Below are 21,203 nucleotides of genomic sequence, written 5' to 3' on the forward strand. Positions count from 1 at the left end.
TGGTCCTTCCAGTTGTTCCTGCTCTTCACTTTCTTAATCCTGGGCTCTGTTTTCAACTTGGCATTCAGTATGGTTAGTCTTACATCAAGGCTGTCTTGCTATAATGCCCCCCCCCCCAAACCAGTACCCTATCAAAATCAATGCATGCACTCATCTACATCTAGGGAAAGAATGTTCACATATCTCCATGTCCTCTTGATACACAGTGGTCTTGACTAAAGACTTTCTATGTCGAGTACAATCAGGAAAAAATGGTAGCCAAAAGATTATAATTCCCAAACAGACAACACCTGACTAGTGACAACTGAAAACATAAGCATCTTGAGCCTGGATGCTAGGCCATCCTTCCCTCCTTCCAAGGTCCATGCAAGGACTGTAGGTCTCCATCATGGGTATACAATGTATATGTAGGAGGAGGAGAATAGGGGCAGGGTTAGAATGCCTGATGCCACTTTGGGATGACTGTACATCGATCAGGTGCTGTCATGGTGAGCACTTTCAAGTTTATAGTGGAGCCACTGGCTGACCTCCGGCAGGGCGAGGGCCGAAGGTCAATGTGATATGACCCTAACAGCAGGGGTGAGGGCTAGTGGGGAGGATGTTGTTAGGGAAAGACTTAGTCTCAGTTTCACAGCCTGGCACCGTCCACATCACTGTGTCTCTTCCGTCGTGCTATTTATGGAGGGCGGCATTACGATCCCTACGCCAGGGAAATTATGCCTCTTAAAATGGTGGGATGAAGCAGTCAGTTGAAAGCACTCTAAGCACATAATGTGGCAACCCAGGGAGAGAAACTCTGCCTCTTCTGCCTTGGGTGGAGTGTGAGAATTCACCGCACTGACAGGGGTGTCTGGTAGTCTCAGCTTCCATCCGCTCTCGCATCCTTCACAAGATTGAGAGCTCCGCGCAAGAACCTTTGAACTAAGATGCTGTTATCTACGCGACTTCCCATAACGCTCTGCACAGTAAGGTGCAATGCAGAATCAACAGCAGGCAGGGCCTGTAACCAGGAAGCATCCAAGAGTACCAAGGAGTCTGTTAAGTGTAAGACTAAGGGTTACTCTGTACAAGGCTGCCACAACTTGGGGGACAGCTCCTCAGCGTACATCTGCCCTCGTCTTCTCAACTGACATTGACATCTCTTCCTATAATTCTGTTGCCCTTTCTCAGTGAGCTTCAAACGGCAGTATGTCTGTATTCAATCTACCATCACCTGGCCGGTTAGTGGAGGACCTAAATGATTCTGGAAAATATTTCTGGCAGTGTTCCTTCCAGCCACATTCCTCTGAATGAACTTTGCCTATTTGAATGCAACAGAGCAAACTATGTTGACTCATACTGCTGATCAGCTGATGTACATATCCACATGTGATTGTCACGCTAGTTTCATACTCCTACACAACTTGGAAAACTTTTTTTTCACACTAAATTCTAGAGAACAAAGTGATACTAGGCATACTCAAAAGCCATCTGTTGGGGGGGGGGGGGGGCTATTGTGTACAGAAGCACCCAGAATTCAAACAAAGTGCAAGCATGAAATGTGAAGCAAGGTTAGAATGTGGAGACACATGTAGGCACAGTATATTACCAATGTCATATGGTGAAGCCAAGTGAGTTGAGCTAAAGTCATTACTGTTAGGCACATTCTTACTGCAGAAGGAGTCAGATCTGGATAGCAGTCCAAATCCAAATCCAAATCTCACTTATCAGATCACCATTCAAACGAGGCAAAAATTCTACTTAACAATAGCAAATGAAACATCATTTTTTTTTTTTTTTTTTTTTTTGGGGGGGGGGGGGCTGCCATTCACACAACAATGAAAAAAAATCTCATTAACCCATTCGAGTGGAATGCCTGAGTTTGAATTGGATCGCAATCTGAATCGCAATCCAAATTGCGATTTGTCAGCTTGCATGCGTTCACACAACAAATTAGTGAGATTTGGATTGACATCCATACATCAATGTTTGGATCGTGATTCACACCTCACTCCCAAACTGCCATGTGAACCCTCTACAGAATATTTCATGGCTGAATTACACATCTATTCTTTGATGATGAAGTGTGGTAGGGAATGCAAAGGAAGAATTGATGTCATGAAGAATTCATTTTTTAAGAAGCCTCCCTTGGCAAAAATCTTAATTCTACAAAATTCCACCTAAAGATGGCTTTTGCCATCTAGGTTTTGAATCAATAAGCTTTAGACATACGTATACTTTATCTTTAGTCTCAGACCTTTTCTCCTATTGACTCTGTTTCACTTTTTTATGATGAAGAGAGAAGGAAATATTTAAAAAAAAAAGAAAGGAAACCCATTCCTCCAAGAAAACTGAAGTAACAGTTCCTGGATCTATTCCAAACATACACAAACCTCCCAGCCTGAGGTTGATCAATATTTGGTTGGCTGGCACCGTGCTCGACAAGAACATCCAGCAATCGTAATCAGGAATTCTCTGCAGATTACGGTGGAATTTGACCCCTTGTCAGGCTCACATATGGAGGGAGCTGATAATTACCTGGGGTACGTGTGCGTCTGCATCATTTCCCAACTCGGCACTCCCGTCCCACTGATTTCAAAGGTCTTCCAATGTCAACAATGCTATGTACGCTGTCCTCATCTCTTTAGGAGTGAAATCTTTCCACACGTCGGTAGCACATCCTCTACCATAGGGCACCAAAAATACTCACTCTATGTTTCAAATACAGCAAATTGCCAGACAACACACCATCTAATACAGCTCGCTTCGCAGGTAGAATTTGTTGTTTACCCTAAAGTCTTACGACACTACAAATTATACATTATTTTTTTCAGGATACGTTAAAATGCAATACATCAAGATATTTCCAGATCTAAAATTCTGCGAGATGTCTTGGATCACTTCAAAGACCCATGGGGACACAAGGTAGGCTAAACTGCATTGATCTCCATTCGCTGCCCATCAGAATACATTCCATAACTATGACCAGTGCAGGCTTGCAAGAATTGAATTGCCCATCAGCGAATACGTGCACGAAAGCGTGTATGTTCATCAGAAATGTTCAACTCCAGTTGAGATTCTACAGTTGTGTGTGCTACATATAAAGTTGCAATTCTTTACAGGAATTCCTTTATATAATTATGCGAGTTGGATCAGTTTCCCATTGCATGGGTATCCCAATGCTATGTACCGGGTCTTTAAAAATTCTACCAAATGATACATCAAAACATACACAATATGTTGCCCTGCTTGTTTCCACATTGGATTGATGTTGCACATCATGATGAAGAAAAAGTGTTGATGGATGCATTTGAAGACAGATAGAACTGAGGGCAGAGACTCGGGGTACGGGGTACGGTGGTGTCAGGTGTGGCACCAGAGATTGTGTCAGGACTTACCCTCTTTACAGTGACTGTGTCTTTCTCCCATCTGACCTCTGGTCCTCTGTTGACCCCTCCTCCTCCTCCTCCTCCTCCTACACCTGCTCCTACACCTGCTCCTCTGGCATCCAACCTCCTGGGTTCAGGCTTTGGTGGCTCCTGCCGCGGAGGGTCTGCCATGACCTCACTCCTGGGTGCTGCCATGACAACCTCGGAGGGCGTGGCCCTGATTTCGGCTCTTGGATCCATGTGGGCGTTGCCCAGGCCCCCGGTCCTGGAGTTTCCCATGTCGTAGGAGTCCCCCATACCCCGGGAGCCTATGGAGTCATCCATTCCTAAGCCTCTGGAGTCACTGAAGGCGCGAGACGAGTTGTAGCCTCTCGAATCATCAAAGGACATGCCCCTGGAATCGTCAAGGGACAGGCCCCTGGAATCGTTTAGTGTGTCTCCAGGAGAATCTGCGAATTCTGGATCTCCAAGCCCACCTCCACGGGACTATAATGGAAGAAAGAATTATACAAACAGAAAAAAAAAGAGAAATAGCGTGAGATGTGATATCTACTAATCAATTATGTGGATAACCAAATAATCTGTGGAACAACAGGGAAATTTGTTACATTTTTAAGTCTTTAGAGTATAAAACAAGAATTCCTCTTCTAGACACATACGTTGTCTAGTCCAAATAATCATTTCAACGACAAAAAAAGAAAAGAAAAAATCTCACTAAAAAAAAAATACTTTCAAAGAAAGTCTTTGAAAGTTTCTAACTAGCAGAATACAAGTCTAATAAGACATGTACATTGTACATGCTGCAAATCACATTTCCTTCCTAACATTGACTGAGCAAAATCTTGACACTGTATATCTTGCCTTTGATCATCTCTTCACATTCAAGGAGACCCCCCCCAAAAAAAGACAATAATAATAATAATAAATAAAACATCACAAACATAAACTGCATCCAAACTGAACCTTATTGTGAAGATGGGATAGATTGGTTTCATCAGTCGTTGTACAGCTTCAATTTGTTGGAACATCGTATAAGTGAAGTAACTTTGTACATGTAGACCTATATCATTTCTACTAAAAGATTCCACAAAATTTTCCACAAACATTCATTTCCACAAAAGAAAACAAAATAATGATATAGTACAATACACTGTATCACCCACACCATGGTAGCTCCATGCCCACACATAGCAATGATGAATAAACACAGTGAGTGGGCCTAGAGTAATTTGGTCACTATTACACATTGGTACTGTATTCTTTCTAGCATTATCCTACACATTCTTGCATAATATATTCTCGCTATCAAATCTTTCTGGTATTAGTCACAATGACCAGTGTTGCACAATTTCAGTAAATGATAACAAATATGCCCCTTCTTTCAATGTGGTAGTGTTACGAGTGGACACAGTACCAGTGTGGGTTGGAATGTCAAAGACAAGAGCTAAGGTAGAGTGATTCACGAGTCCACGCCCACACAACCTATCACCCATTGAAACATCAACAACGTTTTGTCAGACACTCACCAAAGTCACTCAAGTATGGCACGTCATTCTATTTTTTTTTCTGTGTATATTGTTCACTTTTTTTCTCTCTCTCCTCAAGGCAGACCTTTTCCATACGCAGCAATGGGTAAACAAAAAGCCTTGTATGTTATGTATTGCCGTATCAATGTCATTTCATGTATGTGAGCTGATTTTCAGGTGTGCTCCATCTAATGACAAGTGCTTATCGGTCTTCACATAATTACAGAGATAACAATGTGCAGTCCTTCACCCAAATACATGTACAAAGCATGAAGCCCACCCCCCCCCCCCCCCCCAAGGAAAAAAGAAAGAGGGAAAATATTACTGCCAATATTATTTGACTGTGAGACTCTCACTAGAGGGCAGCAGGTGCGTGAGTATTCAAGGAATATACAGACAGTCAAAATCACATGAGAAATTCTTTATTTATAGATATCTTTACAGTATGCCTGTATTAAAGGTAGGGAACCTTATCAATCAAACCATGGTTGAAATGCCTTTGATCATTTCTGTCATCTGTTAATCTGTGGTGGCTTGTGTCCACAATGGCACATGTTGTAGTTTCATTTCTTTTCTCTCTTTTTTTTTCCTTCCTAATTTAATCTCATGTCAGTTGACACTGGACCTTTTTGTTTTATATCTGTTTGTAGTTTCATTTATTCATTATCTGTTCTCTTTAACATGTATTTTCTGAGGGTCCCATATCGTACAAGCTTGGCTCTTTAGTGGGACCCTCCATTTCCATTCCAATCCTTATCTAATTTGTACTGTGCATCTAAAAAATATACATGTTTTCATCATTTTGTTTAAGACTCATTATTACATGTTGTTGATTTGTTGATCTACATTTTTGCAAAGATTACAAATATGTTCTGCTTATACACTGTAGGCCCTATATAATTTTTGTCTGTTTATTTGATGGAAATGAAAATAAATTTGAACTTTAAACCTTGAAAAAGAATTTATCCAGTTTCTGAGCAAATCGTCACTGGGCTCAATAGGAAATGAAACATTCACCACAGGTGCTAATCATTTTGACACACATCACATGATCGATATATGTCAGGTGACCATTTATATCCAATTCAAATTCATGCAACAACATGGGTTGCTACATGGAGTATCATTTCTCTGACTGACATAACCCTCCAGCTGCAAATCAGATATGAATTATAGCATTGTCACTGGTAAAAGATTCACTCTAAATTAATGATGAACTGGTTGTCATCAGAATATAATTTGTATTTATATTTTTTTTGAAGTCACAGATATATCTGGTTCTATAAAGAACAGTATTGTATTTGACCATAAACTTCAATGTAAACTGATCAACCACTGTTAGTTCAAAATCTAAGGGACCTTTGGTTTCAATGCTTGTTTGAAATATGAATCATGTGCACATACACGACATCACCTTAACCCACTCCCAGTCAGACTCCAAGATTCCCAAAAGACTTTGCACTGTCCCACCTAGTTATCAGGAGCTTAGGGTTGAGAGAAAACATGGTCGGCAATCTTAAAGGATAACCCTGATAGGCAAAAACAAAAACAAAAACAAAACAAACACACAAACAAAACAAGAACCTATCAGCTACAGCTGAAATACAATGCATATAATTCCAGTATCGGCAAATGACAAAGAGAAAACACTCACCTTCTTTTTGCTGGCGCTGTCATAATACCTGCAATAGGGAATAAGAACAAAAATAAAACATTATTTGATAAGTTGTCTTGATGATGACAGATGAGAGGTGAAAAATTACAGATGCTTGCAAAATATGGAGGCAAATGTGTTGACAAAAATATGTGAATAATCCCAATCACTACTCCAGTCCCTCATTGTGCTTTTTGCTTTGGGGAATTTTTTTAAAAATCTTATTCACTGCTTCACTCTTTCATGCACTTAACCTTATTAATTAAACATCACTACAGTCCACAGTCCCAAATTATTGTGTCTAGATACTGCTTCTGGGAAACTTTGTCACTTCGCAAGACAATTACATTTACAGCAGTGTAGTTCTCTATGTTTGCTATTAGCATTTTTAAGAGCAGTATACAAAATCATGTTGATACTCTGGATTGATATAATTTGATTCAGAATATACTAATGTACAATTGTAGTGCCATACTTGTACTGATTAGTAAAGAATACAGCATGGGGCCTTATATAATCTGTTAACAATATGCGGATGCTTTTTTATTGAGTAATATCAAATACTGTACTAGCAGTGGATTTTGCAACTGCAAACTCATATTTTTACTACACTATGTCACAAGAAACTATATCTGACAGTATTTGAGCAGATAATTCTTGCTAAGGAAATGAAAAATATCTCTGAATGTATTCCATAACATAATTCCATCTCCATGATGTAAATTGGCAAAATGCCAGCATTGGCATCATTCAAACCTTGTAGATATTCCCATTTGGAATATCAAATTGTTGATGACACTTTGCAGAGATACTGTATTGGGAGCTTGGGGCGCAGATTTCCAAATTTTGACTTCTTGGAGAGAAATATGTGAGGATGCGAAACTGGCAAGTACGAGTTGAGTGGGAAGGTCAGCTATGAGCTGCTCTTGCATTCCTCAATGTTTGAGTTATTACTGGGACTGCATTAACCAGATAACTCTCCCTCCTTCTCTCTTACTCACTTTTCTGACCCAATTCACACCCACTAAATAAGGGCATTTTCTGTGAGACTAATATCTCACACCAATAATAAATTTAGAAGCACAGCTTTGTTTCCCCAACACAATGTCCTTGTCCCTTGACTTTTTATGCCCTGATATCACTGACATGCTTCCATGATTCCTCTTCCTATATGAAAGGAACTTCATTTCCCCCACGACACTTCACTTTCAAACTTTATGTACAGCAGCAAGAGCTGCATACTGTAAGCTGTTATATTCACATACAGATATTTCCGTGAATGTGGATATAACAGACAGATGCTGTTTTCACGAATTTACACCGACGCAAATCGTAAATGCACTATTACCATGTGCAGAGAATGGCGACATTTTTTGCATGTTGTTAGATTCGCAAGCCAACATAGAACATTGTCCGGAGGACATCCAGACAGGGTCTGTTACTACTGCAGGGCATCTCACTAGCCTGCCCTTTTCATGGGCACTAGTTAACTTTAAAACTGATCTCATTTTGTGAATGTTAATGAGGTCTCCTCTGCCCGTTCCCCCCCCCCCCCCATTAACAACAGATAAACACACTATTTTTTTTTTCTCATGTTACCATTTTGACAGGGACACTCCAATTTCAACAAAACGAGGACTGGAGGTAGCAGACTATAGTTAGGTTCACACGCTGTAGTGTTACTAAACTTTAAATTTAGGTTGAAAACTTAAGTCTCAATGATTAGCTTGTAGTTAAGCACCATGTGGACACACTTGAAAGTTAGCAATCTCAAAGTTTAGTCAATGATTAGAACCAAGAGACATCTTATGGTTTACACTCTCTCCATGAGCCATGGGGGGTCCCTACTCGTAGTTTTTCTCCGTGTGGACACAATCATCAACAAGCTTGTGAGTTAGCAAGACCCACGCTTCTCGTTCACATCCTGGTCAACCTCCTGCTGTGCTAATCTGTATAGGCATACTGAGGTCATCGAGCAAAGACTACCTGCTCTTCCGGTGTTATCATCGAGTGGGATTCGCTCCTAGGTTGTTACTTCAAGTTTATGTGCCATGTGACCCCGTGCAGTGAATTCACGAGTGGAGCTAATAAAATCATCGGCAGTTAAGTTTTCGACCCAAACTTCAAGTTTGGCAACTGCGTGTGAACATAACTTTTGTCCAAGGAAATGTGAGAGGGGAGTTCCCTAAAGATGTCAAGAAAATGCCAGGAATGACTGCAATGCCAGCATCTTGGACTAAACCCGGATGAAGAATCTGGAATTCTCTAAGATTGGTATCTCAACACTCAGGCATTCCCATTAAACAATGCAATTACTCCATGGATCTGTCATGGATACATATGATACCCCTCCAACTAGGTGTCGAAATGCTTTCATTTTCACTGGGTGACAGACTGGCTTTCTGTTTGACTTGCACTTCCACATGACAGCTTCTATAAAAGTCATCTTTTTCTTTTAGAGCCTACTTTAGAGTTGGACATGTAAAACACTGACAAAACAAAACACTGACTTAACAAAAGTAACATTTGTGGTAGTTTGTTATTCCTCTTATCGGAGAGTTCTTACTTTTTGTGACTTCCCTTTATCATACTGTAGAGGGATGAGGCTGGTAGAATCATATAGCATTTTTTTTTCTTTTTTTTACCCTCTGCACTGTATGTTGTATGCTGAACACAAATATTGAATGAGCCAATTGGATGAGCTGGGTCAACTCACTAAAAAGTAGGTTGTTCAATTTCCAAGAGCAAGTTTCACAGTACCCTTTAGGCCTACATGCATAAGTTGTGGTAGTTTCTTTGCAAAAAGCACTTAGACTGTCTTACACTGATCATAGTGGCTAAAAAGTGTTTGTGTCATATCAAAATAAACATTGCAGTATTCACTACATCGACACCATCCATTACCCGACAACTGCATTTACAAATAGTTTTTTTCTCTCTCTCCAGACAAGGAAATATATTGAGTATTCATTTCAAAGAAAATAAACACAAAAGCCAGGGAACTGAATCATTGCTATGTATCTAAACAAACAATGCACAAACACCATTACGCAGTTTAAAATTGCTTGGAGCATGCAAAGGTCCAGGGGGCAAAGTATATCATCATAACAAATGTAATACACTCATGATTTTCTTTTCATTGCTGACACAGTTCTACCAGTGGGACTACACTCCCTGTCTAGCCACATAACACCAATGAATGGGAACTCAACAGTGTTATTGAAATTTTACCCAATATCTCCTATCACAGAAACTATGGGGCTTTGTCATGGGGGGTGGGGGGGGTGGGGGTGGGGTGGGGGGGGTGGTGCGATGTATCACCCCAGGCATTTTACTTTGTCTGTGATGAATGTGGAGTAATATCACGTTAATGCATGTTGTGCAAAGCCTGCTGTCATACGTATGGCAGCCACTCCTTTACGTATTACCGGTAATAGCTTTCATACCGATTAAGGGCACATGTCAACACAAACAAAAAACATTAGTAAAGCAATAACCTCACTGTGATAGTCACTGGCAGTGAGCATTTATGTTAATTCAATTACCAATACCTGAAGTGTGTCCTTTACAGGGGATTACACAAAGACCAGTATAAATTTCAAGATGTTTTAGCAGGTGAGTATAAAGAATCAGGAACAATCAATTACGCACAACCACAAAGATATGGAAGAATATCATAACACATAAGGTATACTATTAATAAAATGTACTTCATAATAAAAAATTTGTCTCACATAAGAGAACTCTTTCTTGTTCATTTTTCCACCACTTACTGCAACAACATAATTATTTCAAAAATGCCCTTGAGCAAAACTTTCATCTGATGATTTCAGATAGTCCATGCCCTTTAAAAAGGAGGGAGTGTCTCCATAGATGGCAGCATGCTGGATAAATCTATTCTAAACACAGGAGTTAAAGTACATTGTATCTCCCATTCGTTTGAATCCCAGGGTAATGCACATTACATTCACATTGATCTACAATGGGAATCAATCACTGACATGATTTGAAAGCTACCGATCATTAAGCATTGAGGCAGTTGTGGCAAGGATTGCACATTTACCATATCAAATAACAATGCACAAACCCTGTAAGCTAGGGAGCTTGTTAAAGACCTGGGGACTCACAGTTGGTCCAATTGACTAAAGTAATCTTTATTTGCTACCTGATGGAATACATTTGAAAACCATGAGTAGCCCCGGATATGCTCAAGCTACAAGAGGATTGTACAAACTTACCCATTTGTGGGCGGAGTGACAGAGTAGCCGGTGTCCATACTTGCTCCTCACCTCTTTTGCTCCCCTCCTTCACACACACTCTTCCCTCTTTGTTTTCTTTCCTCTCTTTTAATATTTTCTTCCCCCTCCTTTCTCTCCTTCAAAACAATGTCCGATCAATAACGCTGTTTCTGTGAAGCACGCCCTCTCAGGTCTGGAAACCCATTGATGCGGAGTCGCACCAACTCCTGATGAGAATGATCAGCGTTCTCCTTCTGAAATGAAGCACAGAAAGACAAACAAACATGACACACTCATTGATTCAGAAATAATTCAAGCAGATATTGGTACACCCCACGTCTTATCACCAATTCAACTCAATCCCCCACATCAATAAACGTTTTAAGCAGGTACGTTTTGTACACTGTAAAGTTACTGCCGATATGCCGAACACACTTCCATTGCCATGAACATGCGTAATATTTGACATATCATACATTAGCAAATATCACTCAACTCATAAACTGTGCCAAAATAACACCATACCAATGTGTGGCATCCATACCATAGATTGTGACTAACTTTCTATTGTATGCACGTGATGGTTGCTGACAAAGATCCAACACATGAAGCTGGCAGCATACTATCACGTCGTTATTACTGCTATTACCACATTCGCATTGAATAAAAAACGAAAACAAACAATCCACCATTTTCTTTGTCCACACCCTCGACATCTTCCCCCCCCCCCCATCTTCAAATTCAGACTCCATATCTCCATGTGTCCGCTATGACTGACAGCTCACAATCCTAGTCTTAATTGGTGGTAATTCAATCACACGGCCAAGTATACGATGTTACAGGCCTTAGGCTGGTCGTCTGGCAGACGTTCCGTTCCCACTCCTAAATCACCTAGTCCCTGGCATGTGTGTGTGTGTGTCTACCCACGACAAGTCGGGGAGATCTGATATAGGCTTGAGAGTGATGACAAAACAACCTCCAGCGACTGAACAGCTGAGCGCTATAAATAACTCAGAATAACATCATAGTCATGTCCCCAGATGACCCTAGTGGTTGACCCAGCCGTCCAGGGAATCCATTTTATGATATCTTCTTTTTTTTACCTTTGTTATTCCCGCTTTGTTTTACACTGCCTCTCCATAATGCATGTATGATGGCCAATTAACATTTATTGACCCTCTGTCGGTATCCCCCGAAGCAAAGGGGAACACAATTTGCGCTTTCTTTGAACGATATTGCACAAAATACGTGGGGCGGGGAATCACATTTGAAAGATGAGTGTATGTGTGTGGGGGCAGGAGAGAAAGAAGCCAGGAGTATAAAGACTATGCGAACATTAATCATATACAGTGTGACTGTCACGCACATTAATATGACTATAAGCAACGCATCTGTTCACAGTTCATACACCGAAAGAGGAAAGATTTTGGATGCCATCTTTCACACAAGCACACGATCAGTATCATGTGAGAGAGATGCTTCATCCAGAAATAGTGGGAAAAATGAGCGTCTCATCGGACAACACAGTGATCTACATTATTACATCAGAGCACACAGGGAGTGGGATTACATGCTCACTACTGCTGCAAATACCTGTTGCCATTATTGAGACGTACCTACGTATCATAAATGGTATGCAAATGCGAGCATTAATGGGGAAGGGACACAAGAGAAAGTTCATCTATTGCTGGTATCCTATGAGTAACTACTTTCACCAGTGAGTACGGATCCCCTTCAAAAAAAAAAAAAAAAATCAAATATTACAGATGGTTTTATAGCGTATTGTCTGTGATTTTGACAGGTGCTATAATCAATGTCTTTTAATACCCAACTTCCTACACATTGTAGCACATCTACATGTTCTGTAGGCCCTATGTAGGATACCTAGATAGCATTTGATAGCACTAATATTGTATGGATGATTATTTTCTCCACTGAAGAGCAAATCAAAGGGCTAGATTTATTTAAAAACTACCTTTGAAACGTATTCTTCGAGCTGATTTTTTTTTTTTGGATCTATTTCATGAATTCCAGCATTTCATACGTCAGTATAACCCTATTTCACTCTGAGTATGACAATGGGCATAGCATTGACTCTCTTGCCATTCATTTCAATCAAATGTTGCCAGAATTTAGCCTTATTTCCATGATGTATTTTCATTCCACCAGCCATAAATATCTGGGCAAATATAGACAAATTCTGTTCAGAGTCTAGAGACAGTAAATCAAAGCTCTGCTTTTCCCATTGAAAACTCTTAGTGAAAAAAAAATGCATTTCCTTGGTTATACATCACAATAGGTAATTGATATTTGCTCAAAATAAGACACACATTATGTACATGCACAAAGAAGTTGTAAAAATATGAACAGTATGAAATACTGTAAAAGTAGGCATTTTGGCATGAGTGATTTTTTTGTGCTCAGCCGGGTAAGATAAGTTTCGTGTGTTTTTAATTCCCCGGAATCAGGACAACTACTACTGGAACATACAAGCAAAAATATTCATGTGCTTTTTATTTTCATAGTAGTTTCTTGTTGCCCGAAATGCATGAAAATTTCAACAGTGCAAATTCTCCACTTTTGATAGTAGATCTATATAAAGACAGTCATGCCACTTGCGGCCTGGCAACCAGGCTAAACCCACACTGGGCATCCCCTACCCAACCACCACCATGATATACAGCCACGCTCCGTGGTAGCAGCGTGGTAGCAGCGAGCTAGAGTGGTGGATGTTTGACAGGCAACAGGTGCCAGCTGCATCCCATGGGAGGGGGACGCTGACGGCTGACCTGGACTGATGCTGCCAGATTGTAGGGGAGCAGCAAAAACAGCAGCAGCAGCAAGCAAGCAAGCAAGCAAGCAGCAAAACATGAAATATGTTTTCTCAAATGCAAAACATACAGACCCAGTTTTTATAGAATGTGAAAGGCTGAGACAAACAACTTTAAAGGCCCATTCACACACAGGCATTATGTGCGTACATGTGTGGAACAGACTGGTATAAAAATACCTGGTGTGAATAAGGAGAGATTTAAACAAACAAAAAAAGAAAAAGACAATAATGTCCAAAACAGGTTGCAAACACCAGTGTCACTGGTAACATCCAGAGTAAACTGTTCTCATGCTTGTTCTACAGGATCTGATAGAGGAAGACAAAATTATGCAAGAAGAATGCACAAAGTACACTTGTAGAGACATACATGCACAAAAAAAGCAGCTCGAACAACAAATACAAACATTTCATGATCGAATCCTAACTGATCAAAATGAATGACAAGTTAATGAAGAGCAGGCAACATGATATATTGTGAATGCTACGATTTTTTTAGTTCCTCTAGAAAGAGAACACCGAATGATGCCTCCCATCGAATGCTGTCAAGAAAGGGAAGTGTGTCCTTGAAATTTCTCCAAATATGATTTAAAGTTTTGTTTAATTTGGAATGGTGTCACTATTGAAGCAAGCACAAAATTAATACAGCAATATGATCTGTACTTCTAAAATTGCGACTGGTGTCTTCGAGCAAAGACGCCCATATCTATTCCATACACCCCAAGATGTAGAGTACATGGGGGGAGTAAAGCCTTCAAACTATTGAGATGCTGAGCAAATACTTATTTTTTCATCTTTCTTTCCGTGGGTGAGCAGGGCCCCGTTGCTAGAAACTTTGCGTTTAAATGCAACTTGCAACTGATTGTCACTGGCCAATCAAAATCATTGTTGCATGCATGTCTTCTTAATAGGGCAGACCCTGAGCCAATCAGAATGGTTGTTTCAAAATTAGCAATTATTTGCAATTGATTGCAACTTTCTTGCAACGGGGCCCTGTTCTAAAAAAAGAAGTAAATGTCAGATAGCTTTCTTTCACTAGAAGTTCAGAGTCCATAAAGTGATGAGGAAGACAGTATTTCTTCCTTTTCTCTTCTATCTGGGCAAGTCCAAGATAAGGTCCCCTCAGAAGGCAAAATTTCATCTTTGCTCAATATTGATGTGTTTGGTATCATTTTGAAGCTTATGAGTTGAAGTTTTGATTTCCATGGAGGAAAAAATGATATTATGTAAGTTTATGCAAATTTCAAGGGCTTCATTTGCATAAATGTGAAACACAGCGTTACGTATGGGACATTTATAAAAATTCATATTAATTCAAAGGAAAGCAAATGATATTTGATTAATATGTGGACATAAGAAGTTCATCAAATAGTTTAACTTGGTATAAAAATTTAGGGATTATGCAAATGATTATGCAAATTAGCTCGTGTCTTATCATGAGATGTCCCATACGTAACAAATTGAGGTCATTTTTTTAGGTTTTTTCTGAAATTGCTATGGATATTTTAATGCCCTTTTGGAAAGTTCTAATTTATTGTTTAGAGAAACTAAATACCATAGAAAAAAGAAAAAACAGTAAAAGAAATATATTCTATTAGGCATTAAAATAATGTTACATATGGGACAAATGCGTTACGTATGGGACATTCTCATGTATTTGCATGTGAATGCATGTAGCTAGCTGGGAAGGTCTCTCAGTACACAAATGGTCAATCATCCTGAAGAAAGCATCCCAACATTGTAGCTACTTTTTGAGTTTTAGACACTTGAAACAATGCATGTACTTGACTGAACAATTTTCAGAAAGGGGAAGGGGAAAATGGCAAAATACACAATGAAAAATCAGCATTAAAGGGATGGTATAGTTTTTGTAGAAATGGGGATTCAGTTTTCAACATTTAATGAGATGATTGGAAACCAATTATATGAATTACTAAAGAGCATACAATCCTAAGACTAGAGGAATTCAAAGTTTATGTGATGGAGATCCAATTTGAAATGGTTGTGATAAAGACAAAAAATATATATAAAAGTAAAATGATTCCTTTTTATTGCAAGTGATACACAAATTGTCCTTATTCAGTTTCAATAGTAGCCACGACAAAATTCATGGCTATACATACCGAGGTGGGACACGAGTCAATGACCTGACTGCTAGACAGACATCATATATCTACTCGATCACTGGGGTTCCACGCAGCAGGTATTGCTTATTTATTAGAATTAATATTTCTTGTGTCAAGTCATTTTTTGTTGAAACTAAATGGCAATCTGCCCTTCATCAATGGAAGTAAACACTTTAAACTATTCAATTTTTCAGTAGTAACTATCATAAAAAAATAGGGCATACTTACTCAGGTTGGTCATAAAAAATATAGAATATGATTAGATATGATTATGATGGTAAATATACGGGGAATATTGTTCCCTTGTCAATCTGGAACAGCATTTGAGTAATTTCAACTGATTCTACCTCAATAATTATGCAAAAATTTGTTTATGGGTATTTTGCAAAATTATTTTGCAAAATACCCATATAAACTTGGTTCTCCACACAATAAACGAATGGGGGACAAAGGGCATGCATACTCAGGTTGGTCATAAAAATTTAAAAATATGATTGAATATGATTATGATGGTGAATATTCGGATAATAATGTTTCCTTGACAATCTGGATCAGTATTTGAGTAGTTTCAACTGATTTTACTACAATAATTATGCAAAATACCCATAAACATGGTTCTTCACACACTAAATGAATGGGGGACAAACTGTCCCATACGTAACTGTCCCATACGTAACACGTCACGTCTGTCTTTAATTAGAACCTGTAATTAGAGCTTTTTGCCTAATGACATGAAACTTACCTGTGATAATCTTGAGTGTTGTGACTTTCATCACAGTGAGTTACAAGTTATAGAATGAAATACTTTCAGAGAGTTTTGAGGTTGAAAAAAATGTTCAAAAAAACAAAAGTTTTCTGGTCCCATACGTAACGGCACATATTTTCTCTTCTAGAATGTAATTGTCAAGGTAATTTTTCTCAATTTTTTACATGTTTATACTTTCCGTAGATATCAATCACCATGATGAAGTTCAATATGATCAAAGGCCATTAACACTATTTTTCAGGTCATAAAAGTCTCTGAATGTCCCATACGTAACGCGCGCATTATCTTGGACTTGCCCATCTATAGGCCTATAAAGGGAGCTGCTGACTGTTTTGTGAACGACGTGATTAGCCTATCGAGCTCCTGGGGCCCTGATGGGAGTACACAAAACAGCAAACATCCAGGGATGCTGGCACAACTAATCCGCGGCGCGCAATGGGGAAACGCGTGCCGACGATATCACGTGTCTTTATCGCCGAGGAGCAGATATTGCCAGTACCACTGGTGAGCAAACCCGCTCCTTGTAAAAACCTCCTGCTTTAGCACATCAACAACAAATGTGACAACTCTGTCATCTGCACCTCTCATCATATACTAAAATGTTCTAAATATTTGTAATTATGCGTGCAATCCCCTTGGATGCTGTTATTGAATACAGATTTCGGAGTCACTTCCTTACAATCTCTTGAACTGCTCAGTATCTGAACAATGTTTACAAGCTCCTACTTGTACAGGTCCACATGTTGGGTATTATCACTAAAGACATAATGTTCTCCTGCTGTGTATTAAAATGAATTCACCCCTCCCTCCCCCTTCCCCTCTCCCTCCCCCTCCCATTTTCAAGTTGTCAACAAGAAAGGGGGCCATCATAACTCTGAGGATAATTATATCATGTAGTTGATGTGTGGCGCTATTCTCCAGGTAGCTAGCCTGTATATTTGTTAATATATGATAGCATTTAATCTGTCCCCAGATGGTAACAAGTCTTGTGGAAAACAATTTGAACACTCGCATTTTTTCCCCAAAGGAGCGATTACTTTGGATTATGTTACAACTGTATATCAAGAAATTATGTTCCTACCCCAGATGTAGACTTTGTAGGTGATCACTGTTTGAAAAAACAGAGAGGAAATAAATGTCTGAGAGGGAGAGACAGACAGACAGACAGACAGATCACAGACCAACAGACAAGTGAGGGAGAGAGGAAAGCAATGTTTACACTACTGTTACAAATCTTCTGGTAGAAAAGTGATAACAAAACAAAGAGGGAATGTAAACAAATGAGATACAATGAAGAAAGGAAGGAATAGCACTATATAATCACACTGGTAATTGAAAAAAAAATGTGTGTGTTTGTTTGTATAAACATGCATGCCTGTGTAACCATTGGGGGCAGATGGGGGTTTGAGATCTATGTTCCGCTTTTTGTACAGCTTTGCTACTGATCTTCAGCATCAAATAAAATTCTCACATGCATGCTGACTATATGTATGTTTCCACTTGAGAATCTGAGCAGCATTACCCTACATGCCACTGGACCTTGTGACATTCTGTGAAAATGAAACCATTAAAAGAATGCTGCTGAAATCTAAAGTGAAATATGTAACTGATCTGATTTACAATTCTCAATTTTGTCTAGGCCATAAACAGCAGTGTTGGAATAAACAGTGAAGTTTACAATGAGCATGGTGATCTGGTCAAGGATGTGGGGACAGTGATAGCATGTGTTTCAAAACTCTGTATGCTTGACTGTTTGTTCCATCCACATTAACATCATTTTAGAGCTCAATAGGTAATGTTCTAAAATGTTTGACATTCAGTTATTATTATTTTGATCAGTGTCTCTGGAACACTAGGGTAACACTTGTCTCATGGCAGGCATCCTGTAGCATCCACAATGTTTCTCCTGTGGCCCAGCGTCAACTCTGCAGGCCTCTTTAAATAACAATTACCAAACCCCAAATCCTAAACCCAGCTAGATCTGGCCAGGTAAATCTACCCGTTTATTAACGATCCATGCAGGGCTTGAAACCACAATTCCCATGAATGGAGCTGACACAATGGTGAAGTACATGGAGCAGATAATCTCAGGAGACACTTAATCTCCCCTTATGTTTTCACATTCCAAAGTCACATGGGTGACTTATCTCCCAATGTGTACTGGACTAATGAGCAAGAGCTAGTGGAGGTTTGTAGTGCAAGCTATTCCCCACTCTGTGCAGAAGGGGATCGACCCTGGTACAGGTATCCTTTAATACATCACACACTTGTAATCCCCTAATCAATGGAAAGGACAGATTCCAGGTCAGGCCGAGGTTATTAAGCACTCTTTAATGGTCAGTTCAGAGCAGACAAGCTACTTGACATTGCGAGGTAAATCAATAAAACTGGCCTTGTCTACCACTGTGTGGCAGACTTTGGTACAAGGCCTATGGAGATGTCATTTTCAGGAACTCATACCAAGGAGCTGAAGCTCCTTGCTCATACTAAGGACCATTCTGTGCCATACTCAGCCTGATATAAATCAAAACTTTGGAAGCCACACATGAGTCATGGCCAACCATTTCCCCGCTTTTACAAAAATCTTCCTTGGACCAGAAATTCTCAACATCTATCATATGCCACTCATCCGCACAAGTTACATGATGTCTTTGTAGTTGGGATGATATTGATAGTCAATTCAGCACTGTACATGCCAAGGGGGAGATGGCTAACTTTTTTCTTGAAGAATCATGATACTTTAATATGTCTTATTCCTTCAAAGTGGTCTACCATTGAAAATTCAACAATTCATGAAATTTACTTAAAGTCACACTTTTGTAAAATTTCATGATAAAAAACAATATAAAATACATGCAATAAATTATACCATGGATAACAACCACTGATTTATAAATGTAATACAACAACAAAACTTTATCACATGGTATTGGTACATTGTGTAATTATCATATTCACAATGTGTCTAATTATTATTATTAATCATAATGTGATTTCACTATGCAGACGCAGATTTCAACTATTGATCATTATTATCAGCAATCAGCAATCCACATGTACCTCCTTACAGTGTCAGCAATATTTTCCAATCACGGTGGTCCCTGTAAAGATTTTTTGTTTTGCTTTGGTTCCACGCAATACCATTGATCATGTGACCGAGGCAATAATGACAACACACAGATGGGGCCGTGTTAATGACTAGACACTGATAAGATACCCGTCTGACTGAGTCATTTGCGGCTTATTCTCACAACCTCACCTCCACATCTACGGTGTATACTCTAGCGACTATCGCTTGTAACAGGGCAACACATTTTCAAACCTTGGTTGGGTTAATGATTGACTTCCATAGTTGGCTAGAGGACCGGTACGTGACACAAAATGGTACACGCAACTCTCAAAACAAAATTTCTTCGAGATTACAATACGGGGCGACACTGCCTTTGAGGACTGATACTATCACCTTAATTGTACACATTGTAAACAAGACCAGGAAGCAACACATGATATGTAGGGGCCTACTAGCCAGAGAGTCTCAACACACCCATACAGCAACGTGTCCCAAAGCAAAAGGACTGAAGAGATTTTTGCACATGATCCTTCACTGGAATGTGACCAAAACAGGTCAGCTAGCTGTATTCAAAACTTTTCTGATTCTGCAAGACAGACCGACTAGTGGAGATTGCAGATCTGTTTCACTTGACTTCTTTCTTATTCCTTTTTTTTTCTTTTTTTTTTTAAAGATACTTTCATCTCACTACTTCGGGAGTGTGAGTTCAGTGACTTCTGTTATGACTTAGGTCTACTGGCATGTGGCCAGATTTTAGCTATCACCTCTGAAAAAAAGAAAAAAGAAACAAGTATAGTACTCAACTCGAAAGTGTAGTGAGTGCATATGTCAGCCCCCCCCCCCCCCCCCCCGGAAAAAAAAACAAACTTCATACCCTACCTTAAATAATGATATGTATAGCAAGGATGATAACAATAAAGATGACACTGACAATAAAAGAACACACTATTTGTAGAAAGAAGAACTGGAAATGGAGTTAATGTTTTACTTCCATCTTCAGCTTTGCACTCAGAGAAAACTTTAATGTCTTTACAAGCTCCATCAACCATGTGGAAGATCCAAGTTTTTAGAAAGGGCTAAAGTCCACTAACGGTAAGACTCAACCCCCCCCCCCCCCCCCATTCTGTTGTCACAAATTCTCAAACACACTATTAAAAGAAAGCTGCCCATTTCAAAAAGTGTTACAAATGTCTTGTATGGTTTTCTTTTTTTTAGACACATTTACAGCAACGAGCAGAGAATCAAAAAGATGACTTACGTTCAGATGGTGATCCTTATTAAACTTCAGAGTTACATGTACATGTAGCTAACTTCAGAGGATTTAAAGGACAAGTTCACCTTTATAAACATAAGGATTGAGAGAATGTAGCAATATTAGTAGAACACATCATTGAAAGTTTGAGGAAAATCAGACAATCCGTTCAAAAGTTATGAATTTTTAAATTTTTTGTGCAGCAACCGCTGGATGAGAAGACTACTGCAGTGTATGAATAACTTGCGTACAACAATATAAGGAAAATATAAAGAGAATTTCACAAAATTCCATCTTTTGAAAAAAGTACACATTCCCCTGACTCGTTACCGACAAATGTTATGGGCAATATTATTCCCCCTGCCTTTAGAAA

General features: G+C 39.3%; 1 protein-coding gene across 1 annotated transcript in view; it reads right to left on the reverse strand.

The window, feature by feature from the left end:
• Nucleotides 1-3,257: 3,257 nt before the first annotated feature.
• LOC139739102 (uncharacterized) overlaps nucleotides 3,258-21,203 on the reverse strand; it is a 72,691-nt gene continuing 54,745 nt past the window's right edge. The window contains exons 2-4 of the mRNA XM_071649721.1: nucleotides 10,787-11,040; nucleotides 6,549-6,576; nucleotides 3,258-3,854 (exon numbers count right to left, since the gene is read on the reverse strand). Of these exons, the coding sequence (XP_071505822.1) occupies nucleotides 3,258-3,854; nucleotides 6,549-6,576; nucleotides 10,787-10,824 (663 nt within the window). The 5' untranslated portion in view covers nucleotides 10,825-11,040. The remainder of the gene's footprint in view (nucleotides 3,855-6,548; nucleotides 6,577-10,786; nucleotides 11,041-21,203) is intronic.

The sequence above is a fragment of the Diadema antillarum genome, unplaced genomic scaffold, assembly GCF_040938485.1.
Source record: "Diadema antillarum isolate AM-2024a unplaced genomic scaffold, OU_Dant_1.0 seq00000782_RagTag, whole genome shotgun sequence".
Lineage (NCBI taxonomy): Eukaryota > Metazoa > Echinodermata > Echinoidea > Diadematoida > Diadematidae > Diadema > Diadema antillarum.